Genomic DNA, 21,654 nt, shown 5'->3' on the forward strand with positions numbered 1-21,654 from the left:
ATATGTAAGCTTTTTCGCTGTAAAAAAGTAGCCAACTCAGCCTTCTGATTCTTGCAGCGTGAGGTGGTACAAAACGACTGCAACTACCAACCACTCTCGCCACTAACAGTCACTGCAGTAGTTAGACCCCTGGCGACTCTAGGTTACGTCATTGCCCAAGTCTGCTTCAGGACAGGAGACTCCGCCCTACGCTAAGACTGGGGCAATGCATCTGAAGACTGAGCTCACCGGGCTCTACGCCTCTCGGACAATTTTGATCCATATCAGACTCCGTCGGCAGCTAACTCCACCTACTTCCCCAAAGCAGTGCCCCGCTGCCCCGACAGCTGCTCACCGCCCTGCGGCCTCCCCCGGCCGGACGCCCCGCCCCCCGTGAATCAGCTGATCTCACGGACTCCCTGGGCTGCTAGCGCGCGCCGGATGCAGACTGCTTTGCTGCCGTTGGAGCGTCAGGTGAGCTAGCGCGCGTCCATCCCCGGGGGCCCTGCGCTTCCGAGGGCTGACAGGCCGAGGCCTCCACTGTGCCTGGGAGGCGGGGTCTGGGAGGGAGGCAGAGGCGCAGGTTGAGGCCCTGGAGCGCTCTGCGGAGACTTGCAGAGAAGGCGCCCGCGTTTTCCCAAGCCGGCATCCGACCGACGGCTTCCCTTCTCCCGGGCCCCAGGTGTTTGCACTCGCCTTGTTTCTTCTCTCCCAAGATGGGGCGCCCCCGCAGTGGTCTCAGTTGCGTGAAATTCCTTCACGTCCCCCTCTTCCCGGCTCCACCCACGCCGCCTTCCACCCATTCATTCATGGGGATTTATTGAATGCTCACTCCAGGTGCTGAAACAGAAAATCCCGGGTCCCTGAGCGCCAACAGCGGTGAGTGTACCAGGCGGATTTGCCCCAGGATACAGATCGCAGTGGAGAGTGGCCCGAGGGTTTTGGTGGCTTGAAAAGGTGGTTGCGGAAAAAGAAAATGATATTAAGAGTTAGTAGTTTAGCCAAGTCCTTTGGTATTTCAGGTGGTACCACAGGGTGGTAAGTTCTTTTGAGATGCAAAGACAGGAAATTAGCAGGGGCTGTCTTGAGGAAATAGTTCTGATGCGAGGCTGGTGTTAGTAGTACTCTTGGGTATTAGGGCTGCTTTGGAGACGAGCAATTGTATGTTGGCAGAAGTGTTGTACACGAATGCATAGCCTTAAGTCTATTGCCTTTTCGATTTGTTGGTGGCTATGAATGTTCTTTGAAAGGTTTTACAATTGTGTGATGTGTACTTATTCTGAACAGGTATAAACATTCAGCAAACTTACTGGCTCAATATTTTTTCAGTTTATCATTAATATGAATGGTTTGGAGTGACTATTTGACCTTTGAGTTAATGTATACTTAAAAGAACTTAAATCTGAAAAATTTGCTTTTGCAGTAAATTGCAGTATTCTAATCTTATTAATATAAGCATAATGGTTAAGATCATAGGATTTGGATCTGTATATATATCCACTTAACATTAGGAAAGTTACTTAACTTTTTTGCTTCAGTTTCTTTATCTCTAAATTGGGGATAAAAGTACCTTTCTCATAATAATATCTTGATATTTAATGGTTCATGTATCATATATTACAGTACCTGGCACATGGTAGATATTCAATACATATTAGCTATTTTTATAGTTATTCTTCTTTCACTATACCATGAACCATACTAACATTTTTTCCTAAATGGTGGGAAAGAGAACTTAATATTTTTAGAAAAGAACTATAATTCACTTTTTAAAGTCGGGATAGTTTCCAGATAATTTTATGATACATTCTTATACTTAGAGAAAATATGATTTCAGGGTGATCTGTAGTAACTTTGTTATTCTATAAAGGTATTTTGAAGTGGAAAAGATGCTGATGGAACCTATACCTAGTTTAAATTTAGTACTTAGTTTGCAAACTAGGATTATTGACAGCTTCAAAGTTCATAATTAAAGCAAAAAAGTTCAAAGCTGTTTCACAGTATTAACATTTGAAAAGATAATGATGAAGGAAATAAAGTACCATGGCCCTGACTGGCATGGTTCAGCAGGATGGGTGTCATCCTGCCAACCAGAAGGTTGCAGGTTTGATTCCCCTTAGGGTCACATGCCTGGGTTCTGGTGGGGTCCCAGTTGGGGACATGGTTTCCAGGAATGCTGTGAGGATTTTAATGACTTCTAAATCATTTAGCATTTTTTATAACTTTGTGGAATTAAACCTACCACGTATTCCAGCTGTATTAGGGATACAGAGTTTTCTGATAGTTTTATTTAGACCTTTTTTTCTTTTTAATTCTTCTCTATTGATGACCAAACAGTTCAGTCATCAGTAATGAAAGTAGTAAATTTTATAGGATACCAGTCTTTAAGAAAATGCATGATAACCACAAGTCATATAAAAACAAACTATGACTCGGTGCCGTTTAGTATTGCATTTATTTTTCTATCCCCATCTAATGTTTCTATATTTCAATGGCGCTGTCTTATGTCTTGATGTTTGCCCATATCATGCAATTGGTAGAATGGCTGTGAGCAATTGATAAAGTAGCTGAACTAAATTGATCTATATGGGTAGAGCAAAAATATTTTAAAAATATAATGAGTACTTTTGGGGGCTCTCGTTGAATTAGTTTTTTATTGTAGAGCCCTTTTGTGGGAAAAAAAGGGACAATTCTCTCAACTTCTATGGGGAAAGAAGACTGGGCTGTTTAGTAGAGTTTTAGTTGGCTGCCAGTCTGTAATGCTTAGAGAGAAGGTCAGCTTTAGTTTCATTAATTCCAAAAATTGATCAACTTATGTTTCCCTTATTTATCACATATTATTTAAATATTTTTTTATGGAGTAATCATACAGTTCTTCCTAATACCGAGTTCACATGATCTCCATATTAGGAAAGTGGTGGTTATACCTAACAGTGGCACCTGGTGCTTTCCTTCTATAACCTGAATTTTTGTTGAGCTGAATTCTTAATTAACTTGGGACAATTGCCCAAATAAACATGTAGCAAAGACGACTATAGCAGCTCTTAAAATGGCAATAAAGTAGAACAATCCAGCCTTACTTTAGTAGGGAAATGGATAAACTATGGTTTATTCATGCAATGGAATACTATCCCCTAGTATAAATGAATGAACTAGAGCTATGCCTTTCAACATAGATACATCTCTAGGCCATAATATTGAATGAAAAAAGCAAGTTGCCAAAGGATATATACAGTGTGATGAATTTATGTAGAGTTTTAAAGTAATATAGCATACATTGTTTATTGATACATCTATATCTAATAAAAGTCCATAAAAGTATAAGAACATACAGGGAAATAAGACACATTAACTTAGGAGAAGAAAGGTTTGGACAGAGCTCCTTTAGATCTCCCATGAAAATATGCTAATATCTGTCAAAACTGATAGATGCATAGATTTGTCTTTTTTTACAGAGTTACATATGATTAAGATGGTTTATATAACTAGCACTTTAACATTTTTATTTATAATCAGGACCCTCTCCCAATATGGGCTTTCCTTATTTTATTTTCTAGTCTCAGGGTAGTTGAGAAAAATAATTATTTCTCCCTCCAATAGAAAAAGAATGTGCCTGTGCAGCCACTGTTTAAAGCTTTTCTAAAGCAAAGAGACCGACCAATTATTTAATCAATTTTACTTTGCTGTTTGACTTGTGCTCCTGGGGAAATGCTTTTCTTAGGATATGAGAAATGATCTTTCTTAAGAGGCTGCAGGGGACTTTAAATCCTAGAGACTCTTGGGAAATATAGCATATACTGATCATGAGCTCTCAAAGTATTGCAGGGCATACTGACAGGGTGACTCAGATACAAAATTACCACAGATACCACCTGGTTATGCACACTCAAAGTTTGGGTTGGTTATACATTTTTAAAAGATTTTATATATTTATTTTTAGAGAGGGGCAGGAAAGGAGAAAAAAAGGGAGAGAACCATTGATGAGAGAGAAACATCAACCAGCTGCCTCTTGCACGCACTCCCTGACCAGGGCGAACCTGCAGCTCAGGCATGTGCCCAACTTGGAATTGAACTGCGACCTTTGTTTTGCTGGATGATGCCCAACCAACTGAGCCACACCAGTCAGGGCTAGGTTGGTTACATTTTATTATAATGTGGTAAACTTCAGCTTATACTGTGAATGCAGGTGTCCTAGTTGTTGCTCAAAGAAAAAAATTCTCTCTTTTTAGGTATTAATAAGTAAACCCGATGACAGTGTGTTAAGTGGTTGAGTAGTGGAGTGAACAGTAAATTTAATAGCTGATCCATAATATGATTTCAGTATTTAAACTTGTGAGTTAAACAGTATTTTCATTTCTAGTCAAGAATACCTGTTACTAGCATATTCAAAATAAGTGAAACATATCTCCAGAGAAGTATTTTTTTGGCAGATATCCTCCCTGTTCAGTTTTGTGACCCATTGATGATCTTGAGCATTAGATGTTACTGATGGGTAAAGTAAGCCAACATGCTGGAAACTGTGTTTCTGTAATATTGCCTTTAAAAAAGTTGCAGCCATTTTAATAAAAGCATAGTAGCAAAATATTAAAGGAATAAACAAGTTGTGTCAGAATTATACTGCAACATGTAATAACAGGCACAAATTATTGCAGTACCTAGGACTTTGAAATTCAATCGCTAGTATTATATCCACCAACATGTTTCATGGGAATTTTAGTAATCTGAAAAAAATGTACTTTTAAAATATGCAGTGGGTACAAAAAGGAGCTTAATGGGCATTGCTGAGCATTTATGTTTACCTTCCACCCATGTTTACCAGCTCCCTCCATGGGTAATATTCATTTTAGAGTATCGTTTTAGTAATTTTCAAGGTGAAATTAGTAGACCATATAAAAGACTGATGTCCCTCATTGCACCAAAAACTGTCTCCAAGTAATAAGGAGAAGGGGACTATTCTTTCCTGTGTGTCTAACTGTTGTGAAGTGACATGAAATAAAAGTGTCTTTATTTTTAGGAAATACCATTAACAAATTATGTATAAGAGTTTCTATTATGAGATGACACTTTCCTTTTGTGTCTAATATTGACTTTTATTACAAGCACTAGAAATCTTCTATATCGTTTGGAAGTTTGTGGACTGGAACCTAAGATCAAAGTCTGTCTTCCACGGATTACTCAGCTTGTACCTGGGTGGTTGCTGTGTATCGGTATACAAGAGTATACCGATACATCATAGCTTCTGACCTCTAGGAGTATATAATATATTTTGAATCAATGACTTAGTGCATTATCTCATTAATAATAACATTGTAAATAACAAGTCTTTTCGGCCAGCTTACTGATTTTATTATTCAATGCATTAATTTTCTGAATCACTGAACTCTGTCTAGGTCAGGATTTAAGAGGTTGGTGAATTTCTGTAGTGTTATCAGGCAGTGTTTCTACTGCATCAGTTAAGTCTGAAAGGACTGGAATTTGAAGTGGCCTTGACCTTTGTGGTGATTGGTTTGTCAAGGCTTCACTGCAAGGTGAGTGTTTCTTGAATTTCAGTGGTGTTGGTGGAGGCTTTGGTGATAGGATATGCAGGAAATAGCAGTTGCTGGTGTTTAGATTACTTGTAAATCAGGTGGTTGAGTCAAAAGTTTTCTTAACCTGTGTGTAAACATATTGCCTGAGCCTCTAAAACCAAAACCAAAACCAAACATTTGTTAAGCATGTACCATGTGTAGAATACCATAATGTCTTAAATTATTGTTTACCACATTCACAGTATAAACTCCAGTTTACTACATTGCAATAAAATGTTGTCAAACTTTAAAAATAGAGTGTAAATGACCACATATGATCTGTACTAATTTCATATTGGATTCACTCTATGTCCAATTTTTTTTTGCAGGGCATTATGATGCAGTTTGCCTTTCTATTATTATTTTTATTGTCTTTATATCTTAATGTCTTGCTATTCAAAACACTGATCATTACTTTTGTAACTACAATTATTGCTATTATTTTACTATTTTAATCAGTACACCTCTTTTAAAATAGTAAGTGAGACAGGAGAATAAGACTGGAAGGGCCCCACTTTGCAAGTGTATGTTAGCTTTCTGTGTATTGAGGGTAGTCTGCTTTACAGAGAGTCATTCTTCTAGTCAGAAAGACAGAGTGTACTAGCACGTAAACTCTTTCAGATCAGGCACTTGTTTCTTTACATAGGCTTAGTCTGTCTGCAGATATTTATTGAGTACCTGCGATATATCAAGACTATGTTAAGTAATTGGGATACAATAGGGAATAAGATATTTTTTGGCTTCTATGACAGTTTTAGATTAGCAGACCTGGAACATAGTAGGTATAAAAAATACATGTAGTTTTAGCTATTGAAATTTAAACATTTGAAAATTCATATATTTATGACTTGCAAAATTTACCTTTCACTAAATTATTAAGGCAAAAGGACTTTGTCCAGAGAATATAGTTTATTAGAGATGAGTTTATACACTCCTACATGACTTAATTTTCTCTTTGCATTTGGGGTAATAGTCTAATAACACATTTCTCTTCCCATTTAAAAATTATTTAGATTCTCCCTTGTTCCTAAAAAAAAAAAGTTAAGGCAGTTTACAAAAATATATAAATTTGGCAACATAAAATAAAGAAACAGAACAAATGGAGCCAGGAGTGAGATTTGAGTACATAGCACACCTACTGTAAAGTCCTAGTCACTTACAGGTGTCATCTTGTGGGACTGTTATCCTCCTACCACAAAATCTTTAACACTGCCTATACCTACCTTCACCTGCTGTTTCCTTTCTTCTTTTTTTTTTAAAAAAGATTTTATTTGTTTTTAGAGCGAGGGGAAGGGAGGGAGAAAGAGGGAGAGAAACATCAGTGTGCGGTTGCTTCTCATGCATCTCTAACTGGGGACCTGGCCTGCAACCCAGGTATGTGCCCTGACTGGGAATTGAACCAGCAACCCTTTGGTTCTCAGGCTGGCACTCAATCCACTGAGCCACACCAGCCAGGGCTGTTTTCCTCTTTTTAAATGGTAGATCCTTCCTCTTATGAAAGATCAATCCCACAACACATGTTTCTGTTTCACTTTGTCCAGGACTTGGTTCTGCCTTCCATCCTTACCTCCCTTGAATCTAGGGTCAGTGTCATTGTCCTGCAAACATGTTAGATTATTTCCTCCCAAAACACATAAAAAACCTACCTTTGATCTTCACATCACAGCTATTACTTCATTTCTCTGTTTGCCATTTCAACATTTTTTGCAAGAATCAATAACATGAACTTTAATTTTATGCCCTTTCCTCTCATCCTACTCGAATCTGATTTTCAGTCCTCTCCCATATGCTGAAACTGTGTCCATGCTCAGCAGTGGTATCTGTGTTGACATACCCAGTGGGCACTTTTCAGTTCACATTCTGTGAGATCCCAGCCTCACTGACCTAATTGACCAGTTCTTCCTGCTGGAAACACTCTCTGCTGTACTTCTGTGCCCACACCTGGCTCATGTTTCTTCCATCTCTCAGGCCACTTCTCACTTCAGCCATGTTGCCTTGTTCCTCATCCTATCCAGCCCAAGTTCAGGAGCTCCTCACAGCTTGACCGTTGTCTTTCCTTTCTCATAATACACAGTACAATGATATAATCCCTTGTCTTTATTTCAAATATTATTCACATGACTTCCCAAGTTTATATCTGTAGCTGAAACCTTTTTGTCTGAACTCCATACCATATATTCATCTGCTCAGTTGATATATACTCTTGGATTTCCCACAGCCATCTTAAACGTAACATAAAAAAAATTTATCTTACTAGAATCTTAATGCCTACTTCAGAAGGCTCTCTCTTTCACTCTTCCCCATTTTAGTAAATGGTATCACCAACATAGAGTTGCATAAGCCAGAGACCTGGCTGGGGTAGCTCAATTGGTTAGAGTGTCATCTGTATACACCAAGATTGAGGGTTCAATCCCCGGTCAGGACAAATGCAAGAATTAACCAATGAATGCATAAGTGGAACAACAAATGGATGTCTGTCTCCCTCTCCCTCCTTTGCTCTCTCTCTAAAATCAACTTAAAAAACATAGTTGTTCAAGGAAGAACCTAGAGATCATTTAAAAAATATATTAATTTATTTTTAGAGAGAGAAGATGGGAAGGAGAAAGAGGGAGAGAAACGCTGATTGGTTGCCTTTGACACACCCCTCACCGGAAACCTGGCCTGCAACCCAGGCATGTGCCCTGACCAGGAATCTAACCAATGACCTTTCTGTTTGCAGGCGTGCACTCAATTCACTGAGCCACACCAGCCAGGGCTAGAGATCATTTTTGATACCCTCTTTTCCTTTATCCTCCACCTATGTCTTATACATCACAGGTCTTAGTTGTTCTAGGACAAAACACCCTTTAACTCTTCCCACCAAATTGGAGGCCTTGTCTGAAATTAAAAAGCTCAGGCCTCCTTTTTCCACCGAGAAGATGATTCAAATAAGTATAGGATAGTCTTGCAAAATTAATTTGGACACTCTATGTAAGTCTGTTTACCATAGAATTGTCTTAAAACTTTTGAAACAAGTGTAAATTGTCACCATTAAAATAAATCATTAAAGCACTTACAAAATGTCTTGTAAGCAATGCAACTTCCTATTGTAGTCTCCAAGATGAAGTTGATGTTAAAATTATGTAAAAGAAACTAATGGAAGTATAAAATAGTTAAAAGTTTGGGACCCCTACCAAAAATAATAGTTGTTATTTTAAAATACAGGTTCCTAGTTCCTTTCTTGAAACCTTTGAGGCAGGATATGTTTAAAATTCAGAATTTTTTATCTTTTTAATAAGGTGCATAAGCCACATGTAACCCCCCCCTTAATAAGGTGCATAACCTCCCCTTCCCATGGTACCTTTGGTACTATCTCATAATCATATTAATATGTCTGCAGCAAAACATATGACTATTCGCGCTACAGGGGTCAACATTAAATAACCTCATATTAGTTCAGACCAAGTTTTGCTATCAGATGAGTTCAGGTCAGATTAAATTTTACCACCAAAAGAGTTCTGAAAAAAAAACAAACGTTTAGCTTTCAGAGTGTTTTGGATTTCTGGTTAAGAAATTATAGACTTGTGCATAGTTTGTAGCTTTCTTTCTAGCAATAATTAGGACATATATGCCAGATTTTTTTTTTTTTTAGGACACTCCCAGATCATGGGGCTAAAACCTTATATATCTTCTGGATGTATGAGGTGGCTTATTTTTCAGTTGAATGTAGCAGTAAGATGCGTGCCAGTGGGATCTCAAAGTGGAGTCAATTCTTTAAGAATCAAGGTTGGCTTTTTGTGTTAAAGGGTCATCTGAAAGTTTAATTACTTTACATTTCACTCTGAAAGATAATAATTTGAAGTATAAAGTGGTATGCTTTAAAAACGAAGCTGGCTTTGTTCTGTGGCTCATAGATCATAATACCTGGAGGAGATGCTAGTCTGTTTTGCTCATTTCACAGATGTCATTGATCTCTGGAAAGGCCACGCAAGGCACAAGAGGACCCCACATTTTCTGACTGTTGTACACAGCTCTTGTGTCAGAGCAGAGTACAGGGATCCTATCTCCCAAAGGAATGTAGAATAAGAACCTTAAAGCTCACCTGAGGAGGAATATCCCCAGAGGAATCTTCATGATTAGGCAATTTTATAACAATTGGAAACATGAAGCACGGAAAGAGCAAAAAGCAGTTTAAATGCTTTTTGAATGACTGAGGCAAGTCTTACAGATTTCTTGGAGAGGGGATCATAAAAATATTAAAAAAACAAATTTTATGTGAGGTATAATTTTATGATATAAGCTTCCCATAATATTTAGCTTCACTATTCCTTCTTAGTTATGTTTCCTTTGCAGTCTTTTCTCTTTTTCTCATTGTCGTATTTGAGTTTCAGGCAGATATTTCCTGAAAGAAGCCAAACATTAAATGCCATTAAAACAAAATGAGATAGATCTATAATAACTGATATAGAAAGATATCTATGAGATAGTGTATTAGCTACCTTTCTGTTGCTACTGTAACAAATTATTACACACTTAGTGGCTTGATATAATACAGATTTATTACCTTACACTTCTTTAGGTTAAAAGTCCAGTAAGTCTCTCCGGGCTGAAAGGAAGGTGTCAGAGGGCTGCATTCTTTCGTGGAGGCTCTAGGAGATAATCTGTTTCCTCGCCTTGTAGCTTCTAGAGGCCACTCAGTTCTTGGGTTTACCCCCTTCTCCCTGCCCAATCTTGAAACCAGCAATTGTAGCATCTCTCTAACCCTGTTTCCATCCTCACATCTCTTTCTCTCCTTCTGCCTCCCTCTTCCACTTTTAAGGACTCTTGTAATTACCTTGGGTCCACCTGGATAACCAGGATAATATCCCTATCTCAAGGTCAGCTGACTAACAACCTTAACTTCCCTTTGTGATATAACCTAACATACTCACAAGTTGTGGGCCTTAGGATAAGGGCATTTTTGCGATAGTTATTGTGCTTTCTATATATAGTAACAAAAGAAAATTGTAAATCAGTTTGGAGAGTTTTAATTCCCTTTGGATTTGAAAAAATGAGTGGTGGTGAGAAATCATATGCTGTAAGGTGAAATCCCCCTTAAAAAAACTGTATTCAAAAATAGGACACTAAAAGAGAAGAGAGTTTAACTGTTTTATGCAATTTCCCAAAAGATTCTCAACATTTTTGAATGTCAGGCAGGACAAAATTCTATTTACATACGGTTAATCAGTTGTAAAGCTTGCTCAGGCACTTCCACACCCTCCCAGAGGAGTTCTCAGGTTTCTGTTGGGTATTGTTTAACTCTAATCAAGGGAACAGTTACTTCCTGATCTCTGATAGATAAGCACAAAATAGATATAGCTTCAGAATTTCTCTGAAATATGAATTTCTCTGTATACCTCTGTACATTTTACATGAAGTCAATTACTATCACACATAAAACATAGTGTCACTTAATCATATTTATCAAATTAATAGCATTTATTAACTCTATTCAGATATATCTTTTGTTTATATAGTACCCTTCATCCAACTTTGAATGATTCAAAATAATTCTAAGAGGAATATTAGGTCGAGAGTCATTTCCTCCAAGTATACAGATGGGAAACTGTAAGAATTCACAGGCAACCTGGAGTCAGCAGATGGACCTTACATCACTCCTGCTGCTATGGGCTGTTTCCAGAGCGCAGTGACCATGCCACATCTTCTGCAGAAAAATCATACATTTGGCCCCAGTATTTTTATAGTTCACACAAAAAAAACCCTAATTGCCTTTATTTTCATGAGTTTTGTTGCCCTTAAGTCTGAGAATTTCTTAGTTGAAATGCATTGAGCATTTCTGTCTGCCTGTTTATATTTCTATCTCTTTATTAAATATTTCATTTCTGAACTGATGGGTCATGATATTTGTACCGTAATTTTTATATGGCTCCTTTCTATTCAAGGTTGATTTTCAAACATATTTCATTCTTCCCTTTGGATTAGGTTTTGAATTGAGGTTGATTTTAGGAAAATACTGCTAGTTCTAATAAATGAAAAACTTCCTGTTTTAATAATGTAATTTTTTGTGTGCATTCTGGAAAATACAAATTAAAACTACTTAAATCTGATACATTACTGAAGATATTTTAGGAATTCTTACTTAATTAGTATTTAAATGTTCATGTGTTCCAGAGGCATTTAAAAAGTAACCTCAATGTTTATGAAATGAACTTAACACATTGAGTTTTCAGATTGAACTGCCTTCTATATAATAAAAAACAGTCTATAAAGTTTGTTGCCTGACAAAGGACAACTTAATTGTAGCTATCTTCCTTTGACATTACTTTGGACAATCAACAGGCATTTTAATAAGCTCAGTGGACAGGCTCAGTCTAGATATTCCTCTTTGGCAGGCAAGATACGAAATAGTTTAAATAGTTTCACTGCATACTTATTGCCCAGTGAATGTGCACTTGTCAAAGGGCTTCCTTTTTTTTTTCTTCTTTTTTAAATCTGTGGGATAAAATAGCACAGTATTATTTTACTGTTCTTTGTGTGTTACCATTTAGGTCTTTAATTACTGTAAAGAGGAAATGATTTGGTGATGGAGTGCTCCCACTGACCCATGGACTCAAAGAAGAGAAGGTAAAACCATTCTTTTCTTCCTTTCCCGCCTTTCTAGGAAAATACAACAAACAATTCCACACATGTGTAGCTTCTTTTCACTTTAATTTTCTTGTTGATAGTTATTAAACAGGAATAGTGAGTGATATTTGTGTGATTGGTAAAGAGAGAAAGATAGTAAAATGAAGCTGATTAGTGATCAGCTTTGTTGCTAGTTCCTTTCTTATGCTTACAAGGCACACATGTCTTCATTCCACTAAAAAGCCTTTGAAAACATAGTTTTTCTCACAAATAATTTCGGGTTTTTTGAAATAGCCTTATTAATTGTAATCATCATCTATCTTTAGAAAACTAGTCATGGGTATTTTAAAAGAAAGGTTAAGTTTGTGGCTTCCCTTCCATGAAACCACGGTATGTCTAATTATAATTTAGAGAAATATCATTTAGCAAAAATTACTAGGTATTATGAAATAAAGAAAACCAAAAAAAGTTTCTGTTTCTTATTAAAATATTGGCATCAGTAGTCTATAAAAAAGAATATGAAAAAAATGTACTGTCAGTGGTGACACAGGAAAACTTTATATAACGGAAACCCAGGGTATCTTAATGTGCCCTTTTCTTAGAAGGGCTGGCAGTTAGGATGTGGTCATTGTTATGCAGCTGTGTGTTTCGTGTTCTTTGAACCAGAGTTATTAGATGGATAGATAGAATTCTTTGGCTAGAACATGAGAAGAATATGAAGGATTTTATTGGTACCTGTTATGAATTTGGTTCTTAAAAATTGTAATGGGGAGAGGGGAGTATAGGGGATTAAATAGTAATGGAAAAACATACAATAAAGATTAAACTTAAAAATTGTAACAGCAATTATACACTAAACTCAGTATAAAGTGAAATATGGATCCCTGTTGCTTCTATCTTTCTCATCAAATACTTTTTTACCACATTTAAAACTAAATTTTAAAATAAGATTTCAACTTGGGCCATGTTATAATTTTAATATCTAAACAAGGAATTAACATATTGAGAATTTAGATTCTTGACTTTTTATGTTACTAAATCATAAAACTTCAAAAAATAATCCAGGTTTTATTTGCTTCTTAGATAGAGATAAATAATATGTGGATTTAGATTATCACTGTTTATATAACTAGTTTTATCTCCACTCCTGTGTCATAACCAAAGCATAAAATAGGTGCAAAATTGTCTGACCCGGTCTCCCATGGTGCTGGTAAAAGTTACAGATCTCAGGAAAATATTAAGAACAAAAGATACAACTCTGAATTGCAGGAACATTTAAGCAATTTTTCTTGATGTCTGTAGCTCAACAGAAGCAGAAGGATCCAAAGAAAGAGGCCTGGTCCATGTCTGGCAGGCAGGATCCTGCTCTGTAACACCAGAGAGACTGCCAGGCTGGGGAGAAAAGACAGTTCTCCAAGCAGCCCTTGGAGTGAAACATGGAGTTCTTCTGACCGAAGGTATTGAAAAGAATGGCTTAACAAATACTGTCTGAAACTTAACAAATGCCTGAGTGTTTAAGAGCAGGTAAGAGAGTTACTGGATGGGTGTTTGTAATGAACTTTGCTGGAGCTTATATTCTTTTTGTTTTCGAAATATGTTCTTATTCCCTTTATCAGGAATCAGATTAGTTTTTATATTTAAGATATATCATACTAAGAATAAAAGGGAGGATAGTTTTTCAATTTTATAGTAATAAGTATATAAAAAATTAACTTTTTTGCAAGATTACCTATCCAGAGACTCTTTTGCTATACCTTTGTTCATTAAATGTACCAGAATAATAATACTAATAGTAGCTAATGTCTGTTAAACAATTTTATGTGCCATCCACTGCACTCAGCACTTTATATGTATTATCTCTTTGGGTCTTCGTTAGCTACTGTTATTATCCCCACCTCACAGATGAGGAGGCTGAAGGTCAGGGAGGTTAAATAATTCTCTAATCACAGCTGACTACATATTAGAGTGTCGGAGTCAGAACTGGAACCCAGAGTCTTAATTTCAAAGCCTGCTTTTTAAGCCACTTGGTTATACTGTCTCAGTAGTTTTTCCAGGTATAAATAACAGCTCATAGGAACTGCTAATAATAAAATCTAAAAATCTGTAACAGATAGAAGTATAGACTAAAATTTATATAGAAAGTTGTCTTTAATTTTAATGGCAGTTTACCAACTCAATTGTGGTGAATTTGATTTAGGCCAGAACTGCCATCAACTTCACTAATTTATAAATTTTTTCTCTGTAAGCATTTATTAAGTATTCAATGATGCTTTGGTATTTTCCTTGGAGACACTAAGTGAAGACAAATTCTAGGAAATAAAGCTTAAATCTGACCTTGGTGGTTTTATGGGCTTAACATGAATTTTCAAAACCTTTAAATTATTAAATAACTTTTTTGTATAATATATAATATTAAGCTAGAGTTGGGCAAAAGCCTTATTTTAAAAATGTGAACTATATTTAATACCTGCCTATGGGCTTAAAATATATAGTTCTTAAGCATATATAGGTGGAATTCTGTTATTGTTTTATTAGCCCTTCAGTAAGATATTTACGAACCTTCAAGAACATAATATCTTTAAATATGTAGAATCATACCTAAAAGGCTGGAACAATTGAGGGAAAACTTTTAAAAAATGGATAGCCTACCACTGTTTGTGTTGAAATTTTACTGTTCTGGTTTTAAGTGTCAAAGTTTGGAAAAAAATCTTCCCTGACAGAAGTGTGTAGTTTGAAATGGAAAAAAAAAGATCTCCAGTGCTATCTTTTTTTGGTGAGAAAATGGTACCGATTGAATGCTGGAAATTTTCAAGTTTCTTTGTCTCTGTTTAGTTTGACCATTAGCTATGCATAATTCAGTGAGGACACTTCACTGATTCACTATTTTTTCAAAATTGCCCGACAAATTTCTCAGAATGTATTCCTATTGTTAAGCAACAGACAACTATATATTACATATTACATTTACAAATTACACATCGTGTGGTACAACCTGAAGACAGCCACATCTTGTTAATGCTGGTGCTTTCTGTACAACCTGGAGGTATATAGCTAATTTCTTAATTTTGGCCAAAATAAACCTCTTAATATTTTTATGCCATAGCATAAATTTTCTGCTGCTCTCACTTATTGAGTAGTAGTGCATGTTATAGATATTAACGAACTTATGATTAACACATTTTATCTTCTGTTTATTTTACCTTGTCATGATCATTTTGTCTTTGAACGGTTGGACTCTGCTTTGGTACCAGCCTACAATCACTGCTAGAGTTTGTAGGATGAAGCTGAAGGAAAGGAGTAATACCCTTCATTTGAAAGTAGCATTCTACAATTTGTAGAAATTCTCACTATATTTCAGAATGTTAAAAGATGTTATTTATTAAAAGATGAATAAATCTGGAATATTATATGCTTGAACCTAATCTCTGCCCTGTGCTTAATTTTTTAAAAAATCCTATTTTGTTAAACTTAGAGGGGATTAAAAGTTTGCTGATAAAATTTCTAGTTAGTTCACTAACTCCTTTCCCCCACATTTTTTTTTCTTTTTGTTTTAACTTTCAGATGGTGCAGTCTACAGCTTTGGGAATCTTCCCTGGAGAAGTGAACCAGCAGAAATTTGTCCAAGTAGCCCCATTCTAGAAAATGCGCTGGTTGGACAATGTGTTGTTACTGTGGCAGCAGGGAGTTTCCACAGTGGAGCAGTGACAGAAAGTGGCGTAGTATACATGTGGGGAGAGAACTCTGCTGGCCAGTGTGCGGTAGCTAACCAGCCGTGTGTTCCAGAACCTAATCCTGTCAGCATTTCTGATTCTGAGACCACTCCCTTGTTAGCAGTCAGGATTTTGCAGTTGGCATGTGGCGAGGAGCACACTCTGGCACTGTCAATAAGCAGAGAGATTTGGGCATGGGGTACCGGTTGTCAGTTGGGCCTCATTACCACTACCTTCCCCGTGACAAAGCCACAAAAGGTGGAACATCTCGCTGGGCGTGTAGTGCTACAAGTTGCCTGTGGCGCGTTCCACAGCTTAGCACTTGTACAATGCCTCCCTTCCCAGGATCTAAAGCCAGTGCCAGAAAGATGCAACCAGTGCAGCCAGCTCCTGATTACTATGACTGACAAAGAAGACCATGTGATTATATCGGACAGTCACTGTTGCCCATTAGGTGTGACCCTGTCAGAATCCCAGGCAGAAAACCAGCCAAGCACTGCCATCAGCCCCACCACTGAGACCCGTGACAGCCAAGGAGAAGGATTTGAGAATGCTCTTGTAGAAAATGATCTGCCTGGAGCTACCAAAGTGAGCGTGGAAAATGTTCAGACCACAAGAGGCAATGCCATTTCCTCCCAAGTAGACATCATGGGAACGACGGAAGTGTCTTCTGCCAGAAATGTACCGTCATACCCTAACTGTCAGGCAGTAAATGAGTACATGCAGAAACTGGCAGATCACTCAAAAGGAGAGAACTCAGAGAACGCTGAAAAACCAGTGCCATCCCAGGTACCTGCTCAGTTTTATAATATAAAGCTATTTCTGGAGTTTAACCATCTGAGTATTTCTTTAGAAACTTCAAAATGCCTAAGGTTTGGTAGCACTTTTATTTTTTGAATTTGTCTATAAATCTGTCTCATAGCTCAGATATGGAAAAACCTAGATTAATTCAAAATTATACTTTATGTTCAAATTCTTGCCTTTTATGATCAAAGAGGTCATACTGAACTTGTTTTATAAGTGGCAAAATTCTATTTTTTTTCCCTTTAGTACTTTTCTCCCCATGGCTAAAGTACTGCATATTGGTGGGTCCTTGAATGGTTTAATAAAGATTCTGTTATAGTACTGAAAGAGTTAGACCACCCGGTGCCAGCAAAGCCAAACATTAAACACCAAGAACTGCAGTGGAGAAATATTGGCTATTTTACTATGAATGGCCCCATTCAGGAGAACAGGAAGCTAATGATCCAAAGCTGGAGCTCCCTGATGATGGCATGTAGGTTACAGATTATACAGGGCTGAATCACAAGACACCATGGGTTAGGAGGTTCAGGGTCATGCTGGGAGCTGGTTGTTCAGAAGTGTGGTAAGAGTAGTAAATCATTTCTTCAGATCTTGAGAACAGCTCTGAGGTCTCTTCGGGTGTTCTTCTGTCTCGTCTCATGGGAAAGTAGCCAGGGGGTGGTTCCACATTAGGGCTTGGGAGCTGGAACAAAACTTAGGTCAAGATGTTATCTTTAGCCTGCCAGAGGCCAGATCTTGTGATCATCAGTCAGTTCTGGGCTCCCTCAGGGGTTGCTGGTTATCCAGGGAAAGGGCTAGGTCTCTAGAAGGAGAGAGAGAAATATAATTTTTAGAGCTAGGACTTAAAGCTAAATTTAATCAAAGTCATAAAGACCCTTGGTTTCAATTCTTCTGACTTGTACACATTTTAGATTCTGAAGAGTAAAGTCTTTCATTATCAGAGATGATTGCTATATAGCGGTTGTAAGCAGACTTAAAAATGAAAAACTTTACTGGCATTACACTGAGCTTTTTTCAGTTATACCTTGGTCTTTACTGGGCTTTGTTTGGAGGGATGGTGGTGGTTAATATTTTTTCCATCTTATTTAAACTACTCTCATTTTGAAAACTGATAATAATTGGAGAAAAGTTACCAGTAGCATACAGTAGAGTTAGTCTCCTGATTAAAACAAATTGTTCTAAAAGGATAGGTTTTTTTCTCTTAGTGTAAGCCTTTTGATTTTGCTTTACCAAAATTCTCAGTTAATAAAACAACAACAAAAAAGAACACAAAACAAATAAAAACATCTGATCATAAAAGGAATGTTTTCTCAGGATTGTGAAATGACAAACCTTTTGGATTTTTTATTTCTGTTTACTCCCTCAGAAAGAGAACATGACTTAGAAGTGTTTTTAAAAATAGTTTTTTTAACCCTGGCTGGCGTAGCTCAGTGGGTTGAGTGCGGGCTGCAAACCAAAGCATCGCAGGTTCGATTCCCAGTCAGGGCACATGCCTCGGTTTCAGGCCACGGCCCCCAGCAACCCCACATTGATGTTTCCCTCTGTCTCTATCTCCCTCCCTTCCCTCTCTGAAAATAAATAAAATATTTTTTAAAAAATAGTTTTTTTATTTGACAGTCTAATCATTAAACCTAGTGGATGTTTGATTTTTTAAAAATTAAGAATAAGCTTTTTGGAGAAAGGTATAATAAAAATCCAAACAAAAAGAATAATTTAGCAGGAATGCATGTACAAAATTTCCAGACTTGTACGTGTTTATGAAAAAGTTTGACTTTTTAAAAGTCATTTCTCTGGCCTTGGTTGATGTGGCCCAGTGGATTGAGCACTGGCCTGCAAACCAAAGGGTCACAGGTTTGATTCCCAGTCAGGGCACGTGCCTGTGTTGTAGGCCAGGTCCCCAGTAGGGGGTGCATGAGAGGCAAGCACACATTGATGTTTCTCTCCCTCCCTGGCCCTCTGTCTAAAAATAAATAAAATCTGTAAACAAAACAAAAGAAAATACATATTAAAAAAATAGAAAAGTCATTCCTATGATTTACTAAATTGAAGATTATTTTATATAGGTTTACTTGATTATTAGATTATCATTATTCAAGCTGCATTTTTCTTTGGGCTTTTTTCGTTAAACATTTAAAGTTTTTGCTACTTGTGCTAGTTTTTTTTCTTTAGACAGCAATTTTTAAATGTATTTTATTTTTAATTATTTTTTATTGATTATGTTATTAAAGTCCCAATTTCTCTCCCTTTGCTCCCCTCCACCCAGCACCCTCCACTCTCTCGGGCAATCCCCACACCTTCGTTCATGTTCATTGGTCATGCATATAAATTCTTTGGCTACTCCATTTCCTATACTGTACTTTACAACCCGGTGGTTATTCCATAACTACCAATTTGTACTTCTTAATCCCTTCATCTCTTCACTCTTTCCCCCAGACCCTCTCTGCCCTCTGGCAACCATCAAAACATTTCTGCGTATATGGTTTTGTTTCTGTTCTGCTTGTTTGCTTAGTTTGTTTTTTATGTTCAATCATTGATAGATATGTATTTATTGCCATTTTATTGTTCATAGTTTTGATCATCTTTTTCTTAAATAAGACCCTTTATTGGTTCATATAATAATGGCTTGGTGATGATGGATTCCTTTAGTTTTTGTTGTCTGGGAAGCTCTTTATAGGCCCTTCAATTCTAAATGATAGCTTTGCTGGGTAGAGCAGTCCTGGCTGTAGGCCCCTGCTTTGCCTTACTTTGACTGTTTCTTGCCAGTCCCTTCCAGCCTGCAAAAGTTTCCTTTGAGAAATCAGCTGACAGTCTATGGGAACTCCTTTAGCTGCTTAATTAGCTGCTTTTCTCTTGCTGCTTTTCAGATTCTTTCTTTATCTTTAACCTTTGGCATTTTAATTATGATGTGTCTTGGAGTGGACCTCTTTGCATCCATCTTATTTAGGACTTTCGGTGCTTCCTGGCCTTGTATGTCTAGTTCCTTCACCAAATTAGGGGAATTTTCTTTCATTATTTTTTCAGAAAGTTTTCCCATGTCTTGCTCTTTCTCTTCTCCTTCCATCACCCTTATGATGTAAATGTTGGTATGCTTGAAGTTGTCCTAGAGGCTCCTTACACTATCATTATTTTTTTGGATTCTTTTTTCTTCTTTCTGTTCTGATTGGTTGTTTTTGCTTCTTCATGTTTCAAATCATTGGTTTTCTCTGCTTTATCCACTCTACTGTTGATTCCCTGTAAATTGTTCTTTATTTCAATTAGTGTATCCTTCACTTATGGCTGTTTCTTTTTTATGCTGTTGAGATCCTCACTGAGTTCCATGAGCATCTTTGTAATCAATGTTTTGAACTCTGCATCTGATAGATTGCTTATCTCCATTTCGTTTAGTTCTTTTTCTGGAATTTTGATCTGTTCCTTCATTTGGGCTATGCTTCTTTGTCTCCTCATTTTGGCAGCCTCCCTGTGAGTTTTTAATGTGTTAGATATACCTTCTGTGACTCTCTGTCTTGGTGGTGTACCCTAATGTAGTAGGTGTTCTGTAGAGTCCAGTGGCACAGCCTCCCCTATCACCTAAGCTGGATACTCAAGGTGTACCCTTTGTGTGGGCTGAGCACACCCTCCTCTTGTAGTTGAGCCCTGATTGGTGTTGGAAAATCAATGGAAGGGATTTGGCCAGGCCAATCAGCTGCAAGGACTGGTCGTGACCACTGACCACTGACTTCCACCCTCCATGGAGGATCTTGGAGGCCACTCCACAGGGCAGGACTTACCTCAGCAGGTCTCTAGTGCCTGCTGAGTCTACCTCTTGACTGTGTCTGTTGTGGAAGTTGTTGGATAGCGGTGATCTGACATGGTATGTAGCTGTTCACCAGGTGCACAGGCTCTGGGATTTCCCAGGAGGTGCAGGCCAAGGTCAGCCACCACCTGTGTTCTATCTGGGGCCACTTGGCATAAGCTATAAAGCAATCTGCAGATAGCTACTACTTGTGCTGGGCTTGGAGGTGGCCAAACATGGCCAGGCTGTGAACCAAGGCCAGCTGTTATTAGTGCTGGGCCTGGGGCCACCTAGCAAGAGGTTGGGGGGAGGGGGGAGGCTTGTTGAGGCCAGCTGATGATTGTTTGAGAGGATTTAGGAAGATCTGAAGTATGAGCTAAAATAAGGCATTCATATGGAAAAGTGACAGTTAAGAGTTTGGGTGGGCCCAAACTCTTGGGGTAAGTTGGGTGGCACAGAGCCACAAGGAATCACAAGGGTGGGGCAAACAATGTGAGTCAGATTGATGGATTCTCCGATATGGTGCCTCCTGCTCTATGGCTCTGTGGGGGAGGGCTCAGAAAAGGAACAGTGGCCTCTGCCAGCAATTCTGTCTGTCAGAAAGCTGTCTCCCAGCTCTCAGCCTAATGCCAGACACTGCAGCTCCTCCCCATATGCCACTGGTGCCTTTCAAGCTACTATCCTGGTCCTGAGGCTCACAGGGAATGAGTCTGAGTAGGTCTGTGCATGGGTCCTTTAAGAGGAACTGCTTGGGAATATATAATTTCTTCTGCTCACTCAATCCCCACTGGTTTTTACCACCAGAAGTTATGGGGACTTAACCTTCCTGGCACTGGAACCCTGGGCTTGTGGGGCTGGGATCCCTTGCTCCCAAGATATCCCTCCTGATGGTTATCCACCACATGTGGGTGTGGGATCAGCCCATTCTGCATCTCTGTCTCTCTGGATCTACTCCGCTCCTACCAGTGTGGATAGATGCAGGTTCTTTAATTCTGTAGTTGTGGACTTCCATTGGGCTCTATTGCTAACAGTTCTGAGTGATGGTGGTTCTTGATGTAGTTGTGTGAGGAAGTAAGGCATGCTTACCTAGGCTGCCATTTTGGAAAATCTCCCATCTGTGCTAGTTCTGGCAATGTGTGTTTATACTACATTTAATTCAATTTTTGCAAATAGTATGTGTGTTACATGGCTACTTCTAGGACATTTTTTTTTCTCCTTT

General features: G+C 38.0%; 1 protein-coding gene across 7 annotated transcripts in view; it reads left to right on the forward strand.

The window, feature by feature from the left end:
* The first annotated feature begins 315 nt into the window (after positions 1-315).
* ALS2 (alsin Rho guanine nucleotide exchange factor ALS2) overlaps positions 316-21,654 on the forward strand; it is a 76,918-nt gene continuing 55,579 nt past the window's right edge. For 3 of the 7 annotated variants that reach the window (XR_004902549.1, XM_036023063.1, XM_036023064.1), the window contains exons 1-4: positions 316-453; positions 12,074-12,149; positions 13,452-13,606; positions 15,711-16,648. Coding sequence is in view for 6 of the 7 variants with exons in the window: in XM_036023063.1 (XP_035878956.1) it covers positions 12,130-12,149; positions 13,452-13,606; positions 15,711-16,648 (1,113 nt within the window). In the remaining variant the exon portion in view is untranslated. Of the gene's footprint in view, positions 454-708; positions 859-12,073; positions 12,150-13,451; positions 13,607-15,710; positions 16,649-21,654 lie in introns of those variants that run through there. The other 4 variants (XM_028508820.2, XM_036023061.1, XM_036023062.1 and 1 more) reach the window with 2 other exon arrangements.

Source organism: Phyllostomus discolor, chromosome 4 (genome assembly GCF_004126475.2).
Source record: "Phyllostomus discolor isolate MPI-MPIP mPhyDis1 chromosome 4, mPhyDis1.pri.v3, whole genome shotgun sequence".
In the NCBI taxonomy this organism is placed as follows: domain Eukaryota; kingdom Metazoa; phylum Chordata; class Mammalia; order Chiroptera; family Phyllostomidae; genus Phyllostomus; species Phyllostomus discolor.